The sequence below is a fragment of the Medicago sativa genome, chromosome 4 (genome assembly GCF_051527215.1).
Source record: "Medicago sativa cultivar Bolivia chromosome 4, Bolivia_mono, whole genome shotgun sequence".
Lineage (NCBI taxonomy): Eukaryota > Viridiplantae > Streptophyta > Magnoliopsida > Fabales > Fabaceae > Medicago > Medicago sativa.
In genome coordinates, this window is record NC_140752.1 from 4,611,822 (window position 1) to 4,634,216 (window position 22,395).

General features: G+C 35.8%; 2 protein-coding genes across 3 annotated transcripts; both read left to right on the plus strand.

Annotated features, from left to right (window-relative positions):
- HCF173 (high chlorophyll fluorescence phenotype 173) lies at window positions 1-6,140 on the plus strand. 2 transcript variants are annotated; one of them, XM_085706793.1, is made up of 13 exons: window positions 1-626; window positions 986-1,403; window positions 1,502-1,577; window positions 1,662-1,797; window positions 1,938-2,042; window positions 2,771-2,851; window positions 3,773-3,862; window positions 3,975-4,040; window positions 4,619-4,675; window positions 4,869-4,946; window positions 5,024-5,071; window positions 5,155-5,264; window positions 5,934-6,140. In XM_085706793.1, the coding sequence occupies exons 1-12, from the start codon at window positions 87-89 to the stop codon at window positions 5,224-5,226; spliced, it is 1,767 nt and encodes a 588-aa protein (XP_085562919.1). In that variant the 5' UTR covers window positions 1-86; the 3' UTR covers window positions 5,227-5,264; window positions 5,934-6,140. The 2 variants fall into 2 exon arrangements, with proteins under 2 accessions (XP_085562919.1, XP_085562918.1); XM_085706792.1 differs by having other exon boundaries at window positions 5,155-5,259.
- Window positions 6,141-8,347: 2,207 nt separating this feature from the next.
- NIAP (Major facilitator superfamily protein) lies at window positions 8,348-12,730 on the plus strand. Its single transcript, XM_085706794.1, has 5 exons — window positions 8,348-8,463; window positions 8,580-9,107; window positions 10,692-11,217; window positions 11,299-11,501; window positions 12,219-12,730. The coding sequence occupies exons 1-5, from the start codon at window positions 8,461-8,463 to the stop codon at window positions 12,462-12,464; spliced, it is 1,506 nt and encodes a 501-aa protein (XP_085562920.1). The 5' UTR covers window positions 8,348-8,460; the 3' UTR covers window positions 12,465-12,730.
- Window positions 12,731-22,395: the final 9,665 nt, after the last annotated feature.

Genomic DNA, 22,395 nt, shown 5'->3' on the forward strand with positions numbered 1-22,395 from the left:
AATTGCGAGCGATCACACACGAGCCACTGCATTTTCAATTCATTATGCTACTAGTTTAGTGTGAATTTAGAACATTTTTACAAACAATGAGTACCTCACCTTCAGCAACAACAATTGCTGCTGCTGCTGTGTACTCAAAGTATCATAATATTAATACAACACTTTCACTTTCAGGAGCCTCCTCACAAATCAACACTACTTTCCTCTCATACACCAAAAAGCAGCATACCCGCTCCTCTGTACAACGACTGCCTCCTATAGCCGCTGCTCCAAACACCAGGGATGGCAAAGACAGCAAGAACAACACCCAAAACGACGACGACAACAACGATGACAAACAATCTGTTTCTCTTAGTCTCGACGACGTCAACCCTGTGGGACTTGGTCGAAGATCGCGGCAGATATTCGATGAGGTTTGGAGAAAATTCTCTGGACTGGGTCAGATCTCTAGGACTATACGTACTGATGATGTGGAGGCACTAGATGCTCTTCTTGTTCGTGAAGGTCCTATGTGTGAGTTTGCCATCCCTGGTGCTCAGAATACTACTGTACTTGTTGTTGGTGCTACTAGCCGTATAGGTCGAATTGTTGTCCGTAAACTCATGCTCAGGGGTTACTCTGTCAAGGTTCTTCTCTATTCTATTCTATTCTATTCTTTTTAAACTACTCTCTATCAACCATAATTGATGACCAGTTAGTTTCTAAATCAATCTGGGGTACAAAAAAGGTTGTCCAGCCAGTCCCATGTTTTTTAGCCAATCAAACACCACCATATTTAGCAATTTCACATTCATTCTATTCAATTCAATATGTATGTATAAAATAAAATGGTTAATTTTCCTTGGTTTAGAAGACAATTCACCTTAATTATGTTATTGGATATTACAGAGATTAGAAATGTTCTCACCGATTTGTCAGAAATGATTTGACAGTTTCAAAACATAAACTGGTATAAGATATTAAATCAACTTTTTCTGCAATGAAGGCTTTGGTAAGGAAGGCAGATGAAGAGGTGGTAGAGCTGCTTCCAAGGTCAGTAGAGATAGTGATTGGGGATGTTGGTGATCCAAACACAGTCAAGGCTGCTGTAGAAGGCTGCAACAAAATCATATATTGTGCCACTGCCCGCTCAACTATCACTGGTGATCTCTTCAGGGTTGATCAGCAAGGAGTTTATAATCTATCTAAAGCATTTCAGGATCACAACAATCAATTGGCTCAGTTGCGCGCTGGGAAAAGCAGCAAAAGTAAGCTTACAATTGCTAAATTTAAATCTGAATCTTCACTGGATGGATGGGAAGTTCGTCAAGGAACTTACTTCGAAGATGTAGTTACCTCAAAATATGATGGAGGGATGGATGCCAAATTTGAGTTCACTGAGAATGGAGCTGCTGTTTTCTCAGGTATATGGAGAGGATATTAATGAACACCAACATTTTTTGCAAGATTATTGTAGTCCTGAAATTCTGATTTTACCCCTATATTTTATTTTTAATTTTAGGGTATGTCTTCAATAGAGGTGGCTATGTAGAACTGTCAAAAAAGCTTTCTCTACCTTTGGGTAGTACTCTTGACAGGTATTAGATAGTTTTGCTGATATTTTGTATAAATATGAACTTCTATCATGCATTCAAGCATAATGAGTTCATCTGTCATGATAGGTATGAGGGCTTGGTTCTCTCTGTTGGCGGCAATGGAAGACCTTATGTATTAATTCTAGAAGCTGGTCCTTCAGGGGATCCAAGTCAGAGTAAATTGTATTTTGCAAGAATTAGTACAAAAGTGGGATTTTGTAGGGTAAGAATCATTCTCATTTTAGTGGCTCTATGGTTTAATTATTCTGACTAACACGCTCTTAATTTTTTATATTTTTTTGTTACTACTGATGACAGATCAAGTCATAGCTTTCATCTTTCCTATCTGTATTACCATGACAGGTTAGAGTGCCATTTTCATCATTTCGTCCGGTGAAACCAGATCATCCAGTTTTAGACCCTTTTCTTGTACATACATTAACAATACGGTTTGAGCCTAGAAGACAGGTAATGTCCAATACCTTATTGTTTCCGAATCTTTTACTTAAATTTGTCTTCTGTTTTTGGACCTTGCATTTGTCTTGTCTCTGACTTTGTGATATAAATAACATTTTTGTAATATCTATCACTAATAATATTATTTAATAAATTACATTAGAAGGTTAAAAAATAGTGTTTAATCACCACTGGTAAGATCGCAGTTGAACTCCGGTTGAACATTTGAACCTCGAGGCAGTGGCTCCATTAGTTCAATAACTGGCTTTGCTTTCCGAACCTTTGTAATAGGGCCTCATAGTATAAAAGATAAAAAAATGTTGTTTTAGGACATTCAAGGTCCCTGATTCCTTGCTCCTCTGTCTAGTAACAACTTTTAATTTCCTACATAATACCCCTTCCCCCCTTTTATTTTTCCTTACAAGTATCACTTAGAGTCCTCCAGTGGACCATTACGTCCATTAGTAACAGAATTATAGAATTTGAATTCTAAAACCTTACTAACCCCGTCTATTCTTCCCACCACAAACCTGTTTTACTTAGGACCATTCTAACTGCTCCTGCTTAGAAACCAAGCAATAGTTAGGCAATAAGTTATGAAGTTCCCCCCTATTTACTTGCTTTTGTTACACTACATTCCCCCCCCTCTTTTTTTCTGCGCAGACTTGTGTTATTATTTTATTTAAATTAAAGTAGTGTATAGTTACAATGTGCTGATCCTATATTCACTCTTGTTTCAGAGGTCTGATATAGTAAATGCGTCAAAGAACCAGGATTCGAGAAGCTTTCAGCTAATATTGGAATATATAAAAGCCTTGCCTGTAGGTGTTTTCATACATTTTTCTATTATTCTTGCATAAACTAAAACAATGTAGATCATATGCTTGTCTAATGTTCATGGTCTATATGTATTATAAAGTGACTAGTTCATGTGTAGATTACAATCAAAAATGTTCAGAGCGATGATAAGGATAAAATACTTATACAAATTTTTTCTTATAATAAAATGCAAGGATACCAACAAGGCAACTATAGTGTGGGAAATAAAGAATGTCACGTGTTTACTTTATTAAGATCATTAATTTTTTTCTATCTTCTTGAAGATGTGGTTATTCTTATAAATTTAGCCATGTCTTATAAACTTCAACTCTTAGAAATCTTTGAAGTCCTTTGATGCTGTTATGTTACATGATGCTCTTTGAAATGTACTACTTTTCGTATGACTTTTTTCTTTGGCATACTATATTTCTTTATCATAATTATTTATCTTTATTGATTTGGAATATAAAACACTCAACTTTTCCTGCTGATAGTTTTCAATTTAAAATACTTGGGTCTGGAAACTGTGTAATTCTTGCAATTCTTGTCCAATTGCTGACAACTTGGACAAGCTTTTAGTAAAACTGGCTCTCCGCAATAATCACTTATTGACACTCTTTCATTTAGGTATATTGATTGATATTTTGGAGAAAATCATGAAGGGAATTATTGTCATCATTGTCATATCTAAATTATTTATTCAAATAATACTATTATGTCTTTTTCTGTTTGTCGACAGTGTGAAAATACTTCTGCAGCAAGCATTCTTTCACTTCTTGCTTGCCTGCTTGATTCTAGTAATCTGAAAATAGAAAAGAAGAATGCATAACTAGGCACCTGGAAGATGTATATTCTATTGTTCTGCTGTAGTGTTCATAGTACTTATCATCCTAATGTAAGTTTTGCATGTGAATATGCCGCAGACTGGACAAGAAACCGATTTTGTCTTAGTTTCATGTTCTGGCCTTGGTATTGAGCCTTCCAGGCGGGAGCAAGTTCTTAAAGCCAAGAGGGTAGGTTCATTTGTTTAATTTCTTTGACATAGTTGAGAATCGATTTTTTTTTTTTTTTGTCTTATGTTTTCCTTTTTGTTATGTTTGGTCACCTTAATCCCGAATTCTCCAGGCAGGTGAAGATTCCTTGAGAAGATCTGGGCTTGGATACACAATAGTTCGTCCGGGTCCATTGCAGGTACAGTTTCTTTTGTAGTGTGCCGGTAGAATATGTTTTTGAATGTGCATTGGATTAATTATTAATGGCTTAAGATTGGTACAATTTTGATCATATTAAATGCTGTGACTTAGTTGCACCAATTTTGTGAATGTATTTAAAATTTTATGAACCCATCTTCTTTCCCTCTAAATCCACTCACCCATCTTCTTTCCCTCTAAATCCACTCAATATTAGAGGGGAGCAGAGAGTGAGAAGAGATTTTCCTTCCTTCCCCTCCATATACCCTAAACCAAATACTCCCTCCGTCCCGGAATATCTGACCCATTTACTAAAAAAAAGTGTCCCAAAATAGCTGAGCCATTTCAATTTTCAATACAACTTTCATCATTCCCAATACAATATAACTCTAATTAATACTACTTTCATCATTCCCAATTCAATATATTCCACTTTCCCCTTTATTTATACATTTTTCTTAATCTGTGTGAAAAACCAAACTGGCTCAGATATACCGGGACGGAGGGAGTACTATGTTAGTATGCAAATTTAATATAGTGTATTAATCTTATGTACTGACTTGAATGTTTTGCTGACAGGAAGAACCTGGTGGGCAGCGTGCTCTAATATTTGATCAAGGAGACAGAATATCTCGGGTAAGTGTTTTCTATTCTTTACTGTCACTGAGGAAAGCCTATTTCCCCCAACATTTGCTATCATACACGTTTCTTGTTTTTAGGTTTCTTCGGATCTTTACTTATTTTTAATACTATGTTTCAAATACCCGTAAACAATTTTGATTATTGGAATAACTGGTCTGACTATAATGCCAAATGTCATAATTTATAGGGCATCAGTTGTGCTGATGTGGCCGATATATGTGTGAAGGCACTCCATGATTCAACTGCAAGAAACAAAAGCTTTGATGTGAGTAAACTGCTTGGCTATGAAAACAAAAGATAACTTGAAACCAAAAGAAACTTAACATTTTCAACCTTGTCTAGGTATGTTACGAGTACGTTGCTGAGGATGGGAATGAGCTGTATGAGCTGGTATGTGAAAAACAATATTAAAACTCATTTCCTTTTGATCTAATCTGCATTCAGGGAAACTGATTATTTTTGTGTCTAATCAGGTTGCCCACTTGCCGGACAAAGCAAATAACTATCTGACACCAGCTCTCTCTGTCTTGGAGAAGAATACCTGAACATCCCTGGCCTGGAGAACATACCTCCTACAAGTAAGGTTCCGTCAAATTGCTTCTACTTCTACATAGCTGCATCAAATGGAATGTAACTATTTTTCTGTATATATTCACAGGCAACCTAAAATCTGCACAGTTAAATTACATAAATTTACAAACTCTTCCTTTGATTTTTGAAAAATTGAAATAATACAAAAATATTGATATCAATAAATAAATTGCATTAGGCAAACAATTGTACAAATATAAAAAAATCAGTGTAAAAATACCGAATTTTGGCTTGTTTCTCTAAAAATACCTTTGGAGTTGCATGCTGGAATCACTCTTCTTGAGCCGGAAGGATAGGGGATGGTAGAGAATCTGTTTTGACTCAGTATAATCTCATTTCTTCCAGTTGTTGAAGTAGGAAACATTGACTACGTCAATCTCTTTAGGACTGATCGGTGAGTGAGTGCAGTCAATAATACTCTATGGAGACCCAACCAAGGGATGATACATATATCAAAATATAATGTGGCCATGATCCATTTATCCCTCTTAGAGGTGGTCTGTCTATCAACATCTTAGTCTTGTCACCGTATTATTTCCATTCAATTTGTGTATACTACTGTCACTTGGTGCATCTATAATATATTGAAAAATATTTAAATTAAGTATTCATTTAAATTGTGGTGGTTGATTGACTTTGTTGAACATTGACTCATTTACAGGTCTTTTCAAGGATGGCGATGCTCGTCTATTAGAATATGTTAATTGCATTATTTGTTTATAATTTGTACAAAAAGAACCAAAAAAGAAAATGTAGATATTACAGGGGACTAATTGGACTTGTTACAGCGTTTGTTATTATGATTATTATATTCAAATGATATGTTTCTAATTATTTAAATCATAGTAATTACACTTTGGTACATAAAGACTAGGTCCGAATCTCTCCTCTTTACTTGCACTTTTTCAAGCATCGACTGAAGCATCTATGAAGTGATAAAATAGTCTTTAAAATTGAGTAATTACATAAACAAGTGTTCATGAAATACAACAGTGAGAAATCCTCTTAAACTTCGCCAGCAAACAACAATGTAAGAATACATGTAAAGTATTCCTACAAGTGTGTAATGGATAATAAATAATCTCAAATGAAGGATTATAAGCTAACCCTCGAAGTATGAGTGCCATTGGTGCTAAACTCTTAGGAGAATCCATCAAAGTATCATCCTTGATGCATCACAACATGCTCTCTGGTGGTGTCATGAACCACATGATCTGGGTAATGCAACCACATTTCGTCCATAGCATCAGAATATGTGATCACTCTAGTGACCTCATAAGGATCTAGGACTGGCGTAACACCATCTCTGGTAAGTGTGCATGCATTAGTGCACTCTATCTTACCCATCTTGAATATAGAGAGACGTCTTAAAATGAACAATACGGTCTATGAGCTGAATAAGGCTTCCATTAGGCATGACATCCTTTGATGTCTAATCTAGAGTAGTGCAAAAAGAAACTGATCTAAGGTGGATAGGAGATGGTAGCTGGAGTTTGTAGTGTACAACGGCGGATGGAAGTGGTGTTCCTCGGAGGGGGTGATGCATTGCAAACATTCTGATGAGAGTGGTAGACATGTTATAATACAATGTGTATCTTTCTCTAAGAGTAGTTCTCCTTTTATAAGTGAAGTCTCGGGTGAATTGGGATAAATCTCGTTGATGTTGTTGAGAGATTATCAACGTAATTAACGGATTGTCCTTTGATGTTGATCATGCAGTGATCGATTACTAGAAGGATATTATGCTTAGGTGAGCTCACTAATGTTCTAGCATGTGCCTTAAAGTAAGGTTGACTAAGGATTAGGTCCGAGCCCAATTCAAAATAGTTGTCTCCCAAATCGTTAGCTCGTGATGACAAGATGATTTGCAAAACAATGTGTCTTTTTCAACATGTTAATGGCCGAGGTTTATCTTCGAGCTTGCCCCCATTTGTTAAGTTGAACTTGATGAAGTTTGAGAACCGAATTGCTATCCCAATTTCCTTTTGCTTTTATTCGGTATCTTTGTAAAAATTGAACTTTGATGACATGTCTTCCATTAAGATCTTTAATAGGAAGTTTTGAATTTCAAAATTGAAGAGACGTTCTCGAAAGCACACGAATCTTTCAAAGTGACTTGTACGAAAATGTTCCATCGCCTCTAAGTGACACATGAAGTTCTATTAACTGTATTTGAGTACCCTAGGTTGCATCATATGAGGTAGTTGTGACTTAGAACAAAGCATCTCACGATTTCTTTGATCAGTTTTTCATCAATAAATAAGGGGCAATCCTTCTTATCTCAATGACTTTAATCCCTAATTTAAAATTTAATTTGTTGTCCCCAATTTCATTTTTTTTTTCTTCGGAATTTTAGTTTCTCCTTTTGTTTCTGAGTCATTATTTATAATGTAAATTATTCATTTGACGTGGTAGCACTTTTTAGACTATACTAAAATATCCTTGTGTTACAAAAAAATATGGTCAATAAACAACGTCCCGTCATAAATAGATAGACAACTTCATTGAAAAATAAGATGAAATACCAAAATTTGAGAAAGGGAGAGAAAGAGAGAGAAAAAAAAAGTAAATTCGAGACAAAAATATAGTTTTTGTCTCGAGCATCATGGGACTCTCAACTGAGCAGCAAGCTCTCCTAAGAGTTTTAACGTTGATGTATGTCTAAGATTGGATTCAAACGAGACATTGGTTAAGCTAAAAGACTAGACGTTCTTGGATTAAAAAAAATGGTTTTGAAAATGGAGGATAAAAAAAAATATCTTTTTGAAAAACAATAAAAAAATTACTCGATCGTATAATTTTTTTTCACTTTGTTATTACAGTATTACACATTCTAATAACATGGGAGAGAGATTGTATAAGAAAAAGTGGGGGTGTTGTTGGCAACCCCTTATAATACGTGTTCATCACGGATAGGAGAGTAAGAAAAAGTGGGGGTGTTGTTAGCAATCCCTTATAACACGTGTTCATCACCGATAGGAGAGTATTGTATGTCGGTCGTCGTCAACTTACCAAACTGGAATGAATCAATGAATATTCAAATAAATAAATCTAAATAGCATTGCGTTTAGATTCATTCAACTTTCTGGTATTCTTTTCTTTGTTTGTTGTATTTGTAATTTGTATACATCATTCATTCATTCATTGACTTAGCTTTCTCAAACAAGATCCATATTCCATATACTTGAATGGTACGTACGAATCAATCAAATCAATTCAATTCAATTTATTTATTTATTTATTCATTCATTATGCCATCTTCGATTCGATTTGAGATAAACTAAATGAAATGAATACATTATTATAGATGACAGGGGAAGAAGTTGAAGGCTCAAGCAGTAGCAGCAGCTATACAGTAGATGAAGCTCTTATAACATTAGGTTTTGGAAATTTTCAAATACTCGTTCTCGTTTACGCCGGCATTGGTTGGATTTCAGAAGCAATGGAAATGATGTTACTCTCATTTGTAGGTCCTGCAGTTCAATCTGCATGGAACCTTTCCTCTCATCAAGAAAGTTTCATAACAAGTGTTGTTTTTGCCGGAATGTTAATTGGTGCTTACTCATGGGGCATTGTTTCTGATCAACATGGAAGGAGAAAAGGATTTCTTATTACTGCTACTGTTACTGCTACTGCCGGTTTTTTTAGTTCTCTGTCCCCAAATTATGTCTCCTTGCTTGTTTTTCGTTCCCTTGTTGGTCTTGGTTTGGGAGGCGGTCCTGTCTTGTCCTCGTGGTTTCTTGAATTTGTTCCCGCTCCTAATAGAGGTACCTGGATGGTTGTGTTTTCCGGTTTTTGGACTGTTGGTACAATTTTTGAAGCATCACTTGCTTGGGTAAATTCATTATCTTTGTCTGTTTCTTCATTCATTGCATTCAAAGATTAAAATCTATGTTAATGTTTTTTTTTTTTTTTTTTATATATATAATTGAAAAGATGGTGGAAATTAGGGTTAAGTGGTTTGGGCATGTAGAAAAGAATTATAGATTCTGTAGCAAAGAGAGCAGTTCTGATGGAGAATAGTCAAATCACTATTTACAGAGGAAGACCAAGAAAAAGTATAAGAAAAGATAGAAATATGGTTTATGATAGAACATTATAGCATAACTTGATCCATGTAGCCGACTCCACTTGGTGCGATAAAACTTGATTGTTCTTCTTTCTTTCCTAGCTTTGCACGCAGTTCATGATCTGTTTTCCTAGCTTTCCTCTGTTACAATGATACACGATAGACATACATATTGATTGTAAACCAGTACTTAAGAGTGTCTACACTAGGAGAGAAAAGAGGATAACTGACACCTCCGCAAATGTAACAAAATGAGACATAAGAGGAGTTGGTTAGTATTTAGATGAGGTTAATATAGTGAGTAGTGAGATAGGTAGAAACAGAAAAAGTATGTAAGGAAAGAATACGGATCTCTTGAATCAAGGAAAGGTCAATGTGTTTTACTTAACAAAGGGGTGTATGTGCCATTTTAGAACACCAAAGGAAGGTGAGTGCAATATCGCCTTGATATTAAGGCTTTGTCTGGGTGTTTGGAAAGGAAGGGGAAAGGGGAGTAGATCCCCATCTTGTGTGGAGGTTTTTCTTTTTTCATTGGACCAAAACCCTTCAATATGTAGGAAACGTGTTGAAGGAGGATTTTGAGGGTTTTGAATAAATCTATAAATCATTTTCATCTCTTTATAATACTCTCAAATCAAAGAAAATATTAGCAATATGCATGCTCTCATCCTCTCCAAAAGTACTCTTCAAAGTAAGGTGAAAGATGCTCCCCTCCTTTCCCTCCTAACACTCAAACAAAGCCTAGATGATTCAAATCTCAGCCAGTTTGCAGTTAAACTAGTAGTTATAATGTTAACTCTATTTGTTTGTTGCGAGAGCTATGTATATTTCCAATTTGCTTAAGCCTTTATTTCAAATTTTGAACTTACCTAGGATTCAAGGTCTAAGTGTAGGAGAATCAGGAGATATCCCAAATCTCCTTGATTTAATTTAGTTCTAATTTCAGATGTTATTTATTATTTCCTTCCTATCATTCCTTCATGCAAGAAAGAATTTTATTGTGATCCCTCAATTTAAATAGTTGTAAACGGCTAAATTAATTACAAAAAGCATTTTGCCACTTCCTTCCTATGTGTAGCCAACAATTAACTGCCAAAAGACTTAAGTAATGTATAACATGACAGAAATTGTAAATTTTCTTTTTATTACGAAAATACAATCGCTAAAGAACCATTTACTTTCATCATTTAGCCTAGGAAACTGTTATGGCTTTACTTGTCTTAAGGAATATATCTAAACTTTTACTAATCTTGCTAATGTTCTGTCAATGCAATGTAACGTTTCTATCTCTGTTGAATACCTGACAAATCATAGAGATGATGGGTTCACCCAATGCAATGTTCCTTGCAGATTGTGATGCCAAGACTGGGTTGGAGATGGCTTCTTGCACTATCTTCCCTTCCCACATCTTTCCTTCTTCTGTTTTACAAAATGACACCAGAGTCACCAAGATACCTATGCTTGAAAGGTAGAACAACTGAAGCAACTAACGTTTTGGAGACAATAGCAAGACTAAATGGCAAAAAACTTCCTTCCGGTGTCCTTATTTCTGACAATCAAATTGAGCTACAAAAAATTGACAACCCTTCAGAAGACACGGTTTTACTCTCCCCAAGAAAAAGTGAAGTTGAATCTCCTAAAGGAATGATTTCTAATTTAGGTGGTATCTCATCACTTCGAGTGCTCCTTTCACCCAAATTATCAAGGTCAACCCTTCTATTATGGGCAGTGTTTTTCGGTAATGCTTTTTCATATTATGGCCTTGTTTTGCTGACCTCTGAGTTGAAAAGAAATAGTAAATGTATCCCAGATAAATTGCAGACAGAGAAGTCCCAGGATGTAAGTTACAAAGGTGTTTTTATTGCTAGTTTTGCAGGTATGTTTACTACTGATTTCAGAATTGTTTTACTATACCATTCCCGGGAAATGTATGATTGATGCCAAATTTTGTGCACAGAGCTACCTGGGCTCCTCTTGTCAGCCGTAGCAGTGGATAAACTTGGTCGTAAGCTATCAATGTCGATCATGTTCTTCATGTGTTGTATTTTCCTTCTCCCATTAACATTCTATCTGCCTGAAGACCTAACAACGGGCCTTTTATTTGGAGCTCGCATATGCATCACAGTAACCTTCACAATCGTGTATATTTATGCCCCAGAGGTAATGTCTTTATGCAATATATTTTAATTAATTTTGAATGATCTGGTTGAAGCAGAGTTTTTGAGAGAAATCTTGTGCATTCTTCGGTAGAAAGAAGCTAAACCTATTCTATACTGTTGTTGAATATTAAGATAAGTACTATTGTATAGCAATTGGTAAAAGTCCAATCCAATAAGACTACTAAAATATGAAGCTTCTGCATCAATAAGAAGAATGTTATTATCTTAAGGGGTTGCTAACACGTGTCTTAAGAGCATATAATGCAAAGTATCAATTAAAAAGTACAGCATTATTAACTTCAAATGGTGTATTTTTCGTGAAACATTTATGTGTTTTATTTCTTAACCAATTCTTTTACGGAATTTGTTAGCATTTGCATTATTTCCTTACAAAGTTAGTTCTCTGTGTTTGTTACATAGAAGTGCTCCTAGAAAAAATAAAGCAAATTATGGATGAACTAGTCCTCTTTAAGAATTGTCAAAACAAATGCAAACTATACCTGGCTTTAAATTACTCCCTACCTCATTGTTTTTGAATTAACTGTTAAAACTAATAAGTTACCACAAAGAAAAAAGGTCTCACCAGTTATTAGATAGGAACTATTCGTTTATATACTTTCGTCATGTATAAGACATGGTTTCACAGCAATGTTTTTCGGTCTAATTCTTCTTTATAAATGGTGGAAGTTAACATGTGCAAGATTTATATGAACTGCAGATATATCCCACATCAGTCAGAACCACCGGTGTCGGAGTCGCAAGCTCAGTGGGTAGAATTGGTGGAATGTTATGTCCATTGGTAGCAGTGGGTTTAGTACACGGATGTCATCAAACTGCAGCTGTCCTTCTGTTTGTAATTGTAGCTCTTGTTTCAGGAATATGTGTTATGTTCTTTCCGTTTGAGACCATGGGCCAAGAACTGCAAGATACTGTGTCAAGTATAAAGCAGACCGACGATGTGTAGACATGATGACGTTTTATATACCTCGGACTTTAAATCATGAAAACATGACCAGAACAAATTACTAGTGCACAGTTCTTGAGGAAGAAAAGGAGAGGGAAGAAGTTCGGTCTTCTGACATATTTCTCATTTCATTATTATATGAATATATGAACTATCTCCAATTATTCGTTCGCACACATTCTTTTTATGTGTTTGGAAGCATTTTTTTTAGTAAATTGTAGAGGGGATCATTGTCAATGAAAATAAAATGAACATGGTTAATTTAAGGAGGGCAAGTAGCCAAATCATCAAAGGTAACTTCGAGGTAACACCAAACTTTTTCAATCAGTCCATACAATTCAGAACTTGGATCCTCTCCTCCTATTCTCTCCTTTTCCATTTTATGTTTATCTTTCTCTAAATTTTACGTCTCTCAATCTTATTTTTTTATTTTTTCTTTCTCTTGTTCTTATCTCTAAAATTTAGAGAGAGAAAGCACCAAATGGAGAAGGAGAGAGAATAAGAGGATCCATATTCATACTAAATGAAGACACTAAGCAAACATGACAATTGAAGCTGCAAATGTGGTTGATTGTGAATTTTTTATTTATTGTTTAAAATGATTTAGGTGATTTAGGATTTGATCCTTGGTTTTGTGCTATGAAGCCCGGATACTCCAAAATGGTGCCGTACCCGTGTCGGATACGTATCGAATACCGATACTCCGCGGATACTCCCGGATACGTATCCCAGAAGTATCCGAATGATTTAATTTAATTTTTATTTAAAAATATATTGGATACCTTAAGGATACGTTAAGGATACTCCCGGATACGTATCCCAGAAGTATCCGAATGATTTAATTTAATTTTTATTTAAAATTTTTATTTGTATTTTGATCACAAGTATTAATTTTTGTAAATTGGGATCATTATATTGGCCATTACTTGAAAAGGGTGACTATCTTCATACTACCTTGGTATCATCATAGTGCAGGTTGTTTATATGGTATGTTTTGGTTTAAAGGATATCTTAGTTGGTGAATGGTCCATTGTATTTTGACTTGGTGTAATTAGTTTTAAGATTTCACGCTATTTATTTTTTGTGTGTTTATGTCTAATATATATATATATATATATATATTAAAAAAAATTGTAAACGTATCCAAGCCGTATCGTATCCTAAATTTGAAATTTTTGACGTATTCGCGTACCCGTATCGTATCGTACCCGTATCCGTATCCGTATCGGGGCTTCATAGGTTTTGTGTATGGGTAGAATTTGGTCGGAATGGAAGAATCTACTTTGTGGACCTATATATTCTTTGATGGAGATTAGTCACCCTTAAACGGCGATGAAAACTACTTGTTAATAACATTGATAACAAAAAATAAAACTAAACTATAAGATAATTATTTATACTATATATAAAGAAAACAATCCCTTTCAACATCTCTTTTGGACTGAATTTTTCTTTCCAAAAATGTCCTCAATTTTCAATACAAACAGCACATGTAACAAATAGATAAGAATAAATCCTTATTTATTAATTTTGTTAAGTCTGCAGCAATTTAACCTAATTTTTTTCCCGTTCATTTGCTGTATTAGGTTAGCACTAATTTAATCTAACAAATTCCATCTGAAAAAAATGCAACGCTCCAATTTCATTCTTATCCTCTTCCGTTTTTTTTTTGCTATCCTTTTGCCTTTTTTTTGACAATATTTTGTATACAATACTAGAAAAATTCATCGCACTGATTTCATGCCTTTTTTTTTGACAATATTTTGTACACTTTTTTTTTTTAACTAATTTCATGCCTTTTTTTTACAATATTTTCACTATAGTAGCGTCCCGATTCTTGATAACACGCTCGAGCGTAGCAGAATGTGCAAGAGCATACACTTCATGAGTAAACTTGTAAACTAAATCGTAATGTTTAAATAAAGCTCTATTGTTGTGCCTTTTAGGTTTCTAAGTTAGTAATCTAGTCCATCGGGTTTTACTATATATCCTTATTTATTAATTTTGTTAAGTCTGCAACAACTTAACCTAATTTTTTCCTGCTCATTTGCAAATTAGGTTTGCAATTATTTAACCTAACAAATTCCATCTAAAAAAATGCATCGCACCAATTTCATTCCTATCCTTTTGCCTTTTTTTTGAAGCAAATATTTTCTACACTTTTAGGTTTGCAATTATTTAACCTAACAAATCCTTATTTATTAATTTTGTTAAGTGTGCAGCAACTTAACATGTATTTTCTCACGGACAATTGTTGTATGTTGCTGTTTCAAGAGTTACATCCAGAGAAGGACTAAAGATATTGATCACTGATGAAGATGGTGAAGATACCAATGTGACGTCTAATGTCGTATATGAGGAAGTATTTCACAATGTGTGATGAAACTACATGCCAATGTACTAAAAATTTCATATTTCTTTTACCGAATTATTGATAGGATTACCGAATTTTCTTTTATAATATTTTCAGATTTCATACATTTTATGAAGTGTTTTATTTTGTCTACTATAAATTATCACGTGTAATTTTTTTCATCGTTACCAATTATATATTGCATTTTATTATTCGTATGTCAATTTCTTTACAGTAAACTCGAGCGGAGCACGGGTCAAAAATCTAGTTTAAATATTAAAAAAAAATGTAACAAACACGATAAGAATACATATTGAAGGTGAGAAAAACACAAGAAGGGGGGTTGAATTGTGTTTTAGAAAAATTCTTCGTTTCTCCTAAAAACTGAACACACTGATCAGAAGCTAAGTGAGACAGCTTCTGAAGTGATAATCAGAATCTAAATGCAGCGGAATAAAACAGAGAGAGAGAAGAAGAACGACACAAAGCAATTATACTGGTTCCTTCCACAATCCGGAAGTAGTCCAGTCCCCCTTGCACTTCCAAGGAGATTTCACTATGAGTAATATCTGATTACAAATGCTCAAGCACACAAGCAAGAGACTTCCAATGCTCAAGCACACAAGCAAGAGACTTCCTTTGCTCAAGAACACAATCAAGAGACTTCCTGCTCAAGCACAACTGCAAGAGACTTCCTAACTAAACAAAATTACACAGAAAATTGTTTAAGGTTGAACACTTGATATACAATCAGAGGTGCTCACAATACAAATCAGATACAGACTCAATGGACTTAAGAATTTCTAAGATATGACTTTGAGACACAGAAATTCTAAGTGAATGCAGAACAATTTCAGCAGAGGTTTGGTACTTGTGAAAATCTTTGTGAGTCTTTCGTTCAGCGTTCTTGCATTACCAATTCTCTAGGTCTTCACTCCTTTATATAGAGGTGTGAAAGAGACGTTGTGAAATTGCCAGCACACCAAAGAGTCGTTGTTGAAGCTTGATCTTTCACCAATGATCTTTTGCCTGATTTGGTTGTTGTCCTATGAAGAACAAATTTGAAATCCATTCCTTATCCAAAGGAACATCTATGCAGGCGAGACCGTATTCTGGAGCTGTTTTCTTGTCTTGAAGTGCAGACACAAAACAGAGTAGTGGAGAACGTGGTTGTACAATTCGTACAAAGTACAATGTCAACGCTTTTGTCCAAATTGCAAACACATGCCTTCAAACACCTTTGAAATGACCGTTGCAAACTCCACTAATCCTTTGTTTGTGTTTTCGAATCCAATAGACAGCTTTTGCATTGATAATTCTTCAATTCTTGATTCTTTGCAAATCCAGTTGATATTCAGCTTCTTGGTGAAATGGCTTCTGATGAGGCAGCTTCTGATGATGCAGCTTCTGATGAGATGACTTCTGCAGCTTCTGATGATGCAGCTTCTGATGATGTGACTTCTGGACCTCTTGTCTTCAGGAGCACTATTCTTCAGGAGCAGCTTACTTCAGGAGCGCTATTTCTTCAGGAGTAAGTTGCCTTCAGGAGCGTCCAAGCTTCAAATTTTTGTTGTTTCCATAGCTCTTTATTTGCTCATTCAGAACCAATGATGATGTAACTTTATAATTATGGTCCTGTACACTTGAACAAATATTAGCTAATCCAATTTACAATTTTTAATACCTTGTTATCATCAAAACTCTTTAAGGTTTATTGTTAAACACATTTTGTTCCAACAATCTCCCCCTTTTTGATGATGACAAACAAAAGTATTTAAAATTGATCAATTGTTGTTAATCTAATTAACAAGTTGACTTTGGGGTTCTGAGGTTTGTAAGCTCAGAATCTGAGGTTTGTAAGCTCAAACTCCCCCTGAGTCTGATAGTCTTTAAGGTGAGGTTTGTAAGCTCCCCCTAAGTTCTATCCAGGTTAATTAAATTCATTTTGCGCGCAATAATTATTATCAGAGCTTAAAAGCAAAATTGAATCATTGAAAGAATTAACTTATAGATAAGAAGAATGGTTCAATTAACTTTACTTGAATTTTGATACTCCTTCGTTCATTCATAGCTTATACCAATAAGGTAAAAAGATAGAAGTTTTTCAAAAATTTCAAATGCCATTAATGGGGCTCAGAGCCTTTAAATACTTGTCACATATACTCCCCCTTTTGTCATTATCAAAAAAAAAAATTAAAATAAATCTAAGCACAAAAGACAAAAAGATATGAGAAAAACTCAAACGTGAGAGAGTATACTAAGCAATGAACTAAATAAATCAGAGCAAAAAATCATGTATATTCAATTGTCAGAAGCAGCTAAACAGTCAGAATCAGTAAGCATTCAGAAGCAAAAGAAATAAGACAAGATGATTTCAGAAGCAAGGACTAAGAAAATAAAACAAACAACAAACAAAGAAAAACACAAGGGTGTGCAACTAAGGGTTGGTTTGTTGTTGTTTCTTCATCTCTTCCATTTCTTCAATCTTCTTCTTCAACAATTCTTCAAGTTGTTGTTGCCTCTGAAGAAGAGCTTGTTCCCTTTCTTTAGCTTCTTGCTGCTGCTGTGCCATCTGTTTCTTCAGAAGCTTACACAGCCTTGCTTCTCTGGTCAAGTAATCCGTTTCAAAGAAGAAAGGCTGGTTTGCCAGGAGCAGTGTAGAACTTCTTACTCTAAGACTCTGATTCAGATTTTCCATTAGCCTTCTGACTGAAGCTTGCTTGACTCTGATGCATTTAGCCTTGATCTCTTCAATAAGCTCAGCTGCCCTGTTCTGAAGTGATGCCCAGGAGTCTTCATATGCACCTGTGAGATCAATCGTCCTTCTTTGATCCACCAGATTGTGCATCTGACTCAAGATTGTCAGAAACTCAGAATCGATATATCCAGATTCCAGGATGTTTGTGGGTGGATGTTCAAGGATTTCAAGATCAGAATCACTGATTTCTAAATCTTGAATAGGGTTAGGAACTGGAATGGTAAGGTGTGTTTGTGTGTTAGAAGATGAGGGCTGGTCAGAATCAATGTGTGTGGTGGAGGTTGAGGCTTGAACATTGACTAGAGAGATGTCAACATCCATGGGAGTTGGTTCAGGAGAGTGTTCAGATAAAGGTTGAAATTCAGTTTCAGATGGTGGTTGTTGTGGTGAAGTTGTTGTTTGAGTGTTGAGTTGGGGGTCAGTGATGGCTATTGGTGATTGTGGGGGTGTTGTGGGTTTATGTGGTTCAGGTGTTTGTTGATGAGGGTTTTCTGAAACAACATTTTCAGAAGCAGCTGCTTCTGGAGTTGTTTCAGAGGCTTTTTCTGAGGTGGACTCAACATTTTCAGGAGGAATCATGTTGAGAGGTTGAATGTTAAGAGGTTGAGGGTGAAGGCGAAAAATAGTGTCAATGACTCTTTCTCTCTGCTCAGCCAGTTCAGCCAACTTCTCAATAATTATGTGACCAACTGGTTCATAAGTAGTTGACTGAGAGGGCTTATCGTTGGTTTTGGATGATGTTGATTGGCTTTTTACTGGTTTTCGAAACAGTTGAGCTAAGGGTATATCATCATCAGAATCATCAGAATCTGATAATGATGCGGATGCGGAATCTGAAGATATATTAATTACCTTTTCTGGTTCAGGATCAGAATCCTCTTTAGCAGATTCACTGGACACCTGCAACAGTTGCTTGGCTTCTGAAACTACAGACTCTCGTAGCTCAGCAGCAATTTCCAGAACCTTTTCAGCGGCTGCTTTCTTCTCTTGTAACTCTTTTAACTTCAAATCAGAAGCAGCTTGAGCTCTTAAGGTGATATGAGGAAAATCCTTGGTTCTCCTCAAGGCTGGCTTTCTCTTCCTCTTTGGTATAGCAGGTTGATCAAGAGAAATGTCAACACCCATGATCATCCTGGAGTCCATGTCTTCAATGGCTTCTTCAATAGAAGGTACTGATGAACTTCCAATTTTGAGCTTGTCAGCAGCAACTTTTGCCTTTTTAGTAGGTTGTTCAACCTCTAGATATTGCTCTGCAGTCATCTTCCTTTTTGACTTTCTGCCTCTGGCTCGTGGCAGAGCACCACCATACATTTCCTCTGGAATATCTTCCAATCTGATTCTCTCATTGGTTGCCTCAAAATGTTCCTTGATATAGTACATCTGCACTTCAATGGGATCCTTCTTGCAGATGGGTGGAAAGTCCTTCATAAGATCAGACTTAACAAATGATTCACTTAAATCAGTTTGAAGTTTGGTGACTTCACTGACTAGCTTCATATTCAAGAGAGTATGAGCATTAATGAATTTTCCAGTTTTTGTGTCAAGTAGCTGATCTGTGAAGCCTTGAGATTGACTGAGACTGTCCAAGATACCTCCTTGATAGAATATCTCTGAGAGGAGTCTTCCATAAGGAACCAAGGGTTTATCCAGTAGCTGACTCTGATTCAAACACTCTACCAAGTACTTGAACATGTATTTGGGCACATTCACCTTTTCCTTCTTGATGAAGTGCTGGAGAAGGACCTTCTGAGCTAGATTTGGCTTCACACAGTCACCACTTGGAAACAGGGTCTCATTCTGAATCTTCAGAAGCATCTTGGTTTCCATGCTCAATTCAGCATATTTCTTCTCCTTCTCAGAATTGTAAATCACCAAGTTGGCTTGCTTTTTCCAAATGCGTTTTTCAGCAGCATCTGAAAGATCAATTCCAGAGTAGTATCCAGAGGCTGCAGCCTTGAGAACATACTCTATGTGCCATTGTGCAATTCTTATTGGAATACCACAGATGCTGGACCTGATTTCATCTTCAACAAATGGCGCAAGACCCATTTCTTCTCTTGTTTTCCCTTCTAATTCAGGATACATTAGCACCATTTGACTTTCCTCAGATAAGGATGCCGCTTTGTTGTAAAATTTTGCTCTTACCCAGAAGTGTCTAACCAGAGCTTCATATGTTGGTCCATTCAACATTCTGAAATAATCCATGAGTCCTTGCTCTTCATAGTAGCTTCTGATTGAACACCTATGAAAATTCAGAGAATCAAAGTCCACTGGATTCTCTATCTGAACTTGCAAATCCCATTCTTCCAATTTCATGCTTCTTCCTCTGTAGTCATATTCAGGGACCATTCTTGAAGTAGATACTGAATCTTTTCGTTGCGAGCTTGATGATGCCATTTGATGATTGACGAAGATTTGAAGAAGATGAAGATTTTTAGGGTTCTAAGGTTGAGAGAATGCGCTTACTTCGCAAACGGTTTGAGAGCAAATGTGTTTGTTGTGAGTGAGTAGTGTGTGAATTGACAAAGTGTTAAAAGTAAAACGATTGCAATTCAAAAGAGACAAACAAACATAACATTAATGACAAAATTGGGGGCGCGTGAAAAGTACTTTCATAGCTATTAAATCATCATTGCCCTTTTTAGTTATACGCCAACACATACAGGCCACGTAAGAAGTTCACAGAGTAACTACCAAGTTAGTGGGCCAGAAGTTACTTTAAAAAGTAACTCCCAACGTTTCCACTAATCCAACTATTCAGAAGCAACAAATCCAGCTTCTGGACTTCAGATGCTGATGTCATCATCAGAAGCGAGTTTTCCTCAGAACCTCAATAAAGAGCTTCTGATGGACTACTGCTTCTGAACTAACTTCAGAGCCTAAAATCCTATTCAGGAGCAAGCAAACATTTAATCAGACACGAAGTGCATGTTCAAATTTTTCTTTATAAAATCAAATCTTTCAACAGTTAAAGGCTTAGTAAATATATCAGCCCATTGATTTTCAGTATCAATGAATTGTATATCTAAAATTCCTTTTTGAACATAATCTCTGATAAAATGGTGTTTGATTTCAATGTGCTTAGCTCTTGAATGCAAAATTGGATTTTTAGACAAACAAATAGCAGCAGTATTATCACAATAAATGGGAATACTGTTAGCAGTTATCTGATAATCTTCCAACTGATGTTTCATCCAAAGTAGTTGTGTACAACAACTTGCAGCTGAAATGTATTCTGCTTCTGCTGTAGACATAGCAATAGTTGTTTGTCTTTTGCTAGCCCAGGATATAAGATTATCACCCAGAAATTGACAATTGCCACTGGTTGATTTTCTTTCAATCCTATCACCAGCATAATCAGCATCACAGAATCCAATTAGCTTATAATCTAAGGATTTCCTATAAAGGAGTCCAAGATTAGTTGTTCCCTTCAAATACCTGAAGATTCTCTTGACAGCAGTCATATGAGATTCTCTAGGATCTGATTGGAATCTTGCACACAAGCATACACTGAATAAAATATCTGGCCTAGATGCAGTGAGGTATAACAAAGAACCAATCATACCTCTATACAGCTTCTGATCTACTTTAGCTCCTTCATCTTCTTTGCTCAGGTTGCACGTAGGATGCATTGGAGTGTTTATCACTTTACAATCTTCAAGTTTGAACTTCTTCAGAAGCTCCTTTGTGTACTTTGATTGATGAACATAGACTCCATCTTTGCATTGATTGACTTGAATGCCAAGGAAGAACTTCAGCTCTCCCATCATGCTCATTTCAAATTCATCCTGCATTAACTCAGAGAATTCCTTGCAAAGAGATGCACTAGTAGAACCAAATATTATATCATCAACATATATTTGCACAACAAGAATATCTTTCCCAAGGGTCCTTCTGAAGAGTGTAGTGTCAACCTGTCCTCTCTTAAAATCATTTTTGATTAAGAAATTACTTAGTCTATCATACCAAGCTCTGGGAGCTTGTTTCAAGCCATATAGTGATTTCTTCAGTTTAAAAACATGGTCAGGATATTTAATATCCTCAAATCCAGGAGGTTGCTTAACATACACTTCTTCTTCTATGACACCATTGAGAAATGCACTCTTGACATCCATCTGATATAATATTATGCCATGATTAACTGCATAGGAAAGAAGTAACCTGATTGCTTCCAATCTTGCAACTGGAGCAAACGTTTCAGTGTAATCAATGCCTTCTTGTTGACTATACCCTTGTGCAACAAGCCTTGCTTTGTTTCTTGTTACTTCACCTTGCTCATTCAGCTTGTTTCTGAATACCCATTTTGTTCCAATAATGTTCTTGTGCTGAGGTTTGGGTACCAGATCCCACACATCATTTCTTTGAAATTGATTCAACTCTTCTTGCATAGCTAGGATCCATCCATCATCTGAAAGTGCTTCATCAACTGTTGTAGGTTCAATCATTGAGATTAGTCCAATCATTGACTCTTCTTGTCTGAAATGTGATCTTGTTCTTCTTGGACTATCTTTGTTTCCAATGATTAGCTCCTCAGGATGTGAAGACTTGTGTTTGAATGTGTTTCTGGGAGGATCTTCTTGATGTGAGCCATCTTGTGCTTCATCAGAAGCAGTTTCATTTTGCGCTTCTGATGTGGGTTCAGCTTCTGGACTATCTTCAGACTCAGCTATCTGATCAGGTTCTGGAGTAGCTTCAGGAACCTGTATCTCTGCAAAACTTTCACCTTGCTTTGAAGTTTTATCTTCAAGCTCCTTGTCATCAAATTTAACGTGCATAGATTCTTCAACACAGAGTGTTTCTGAATTATACACTCTGTATGC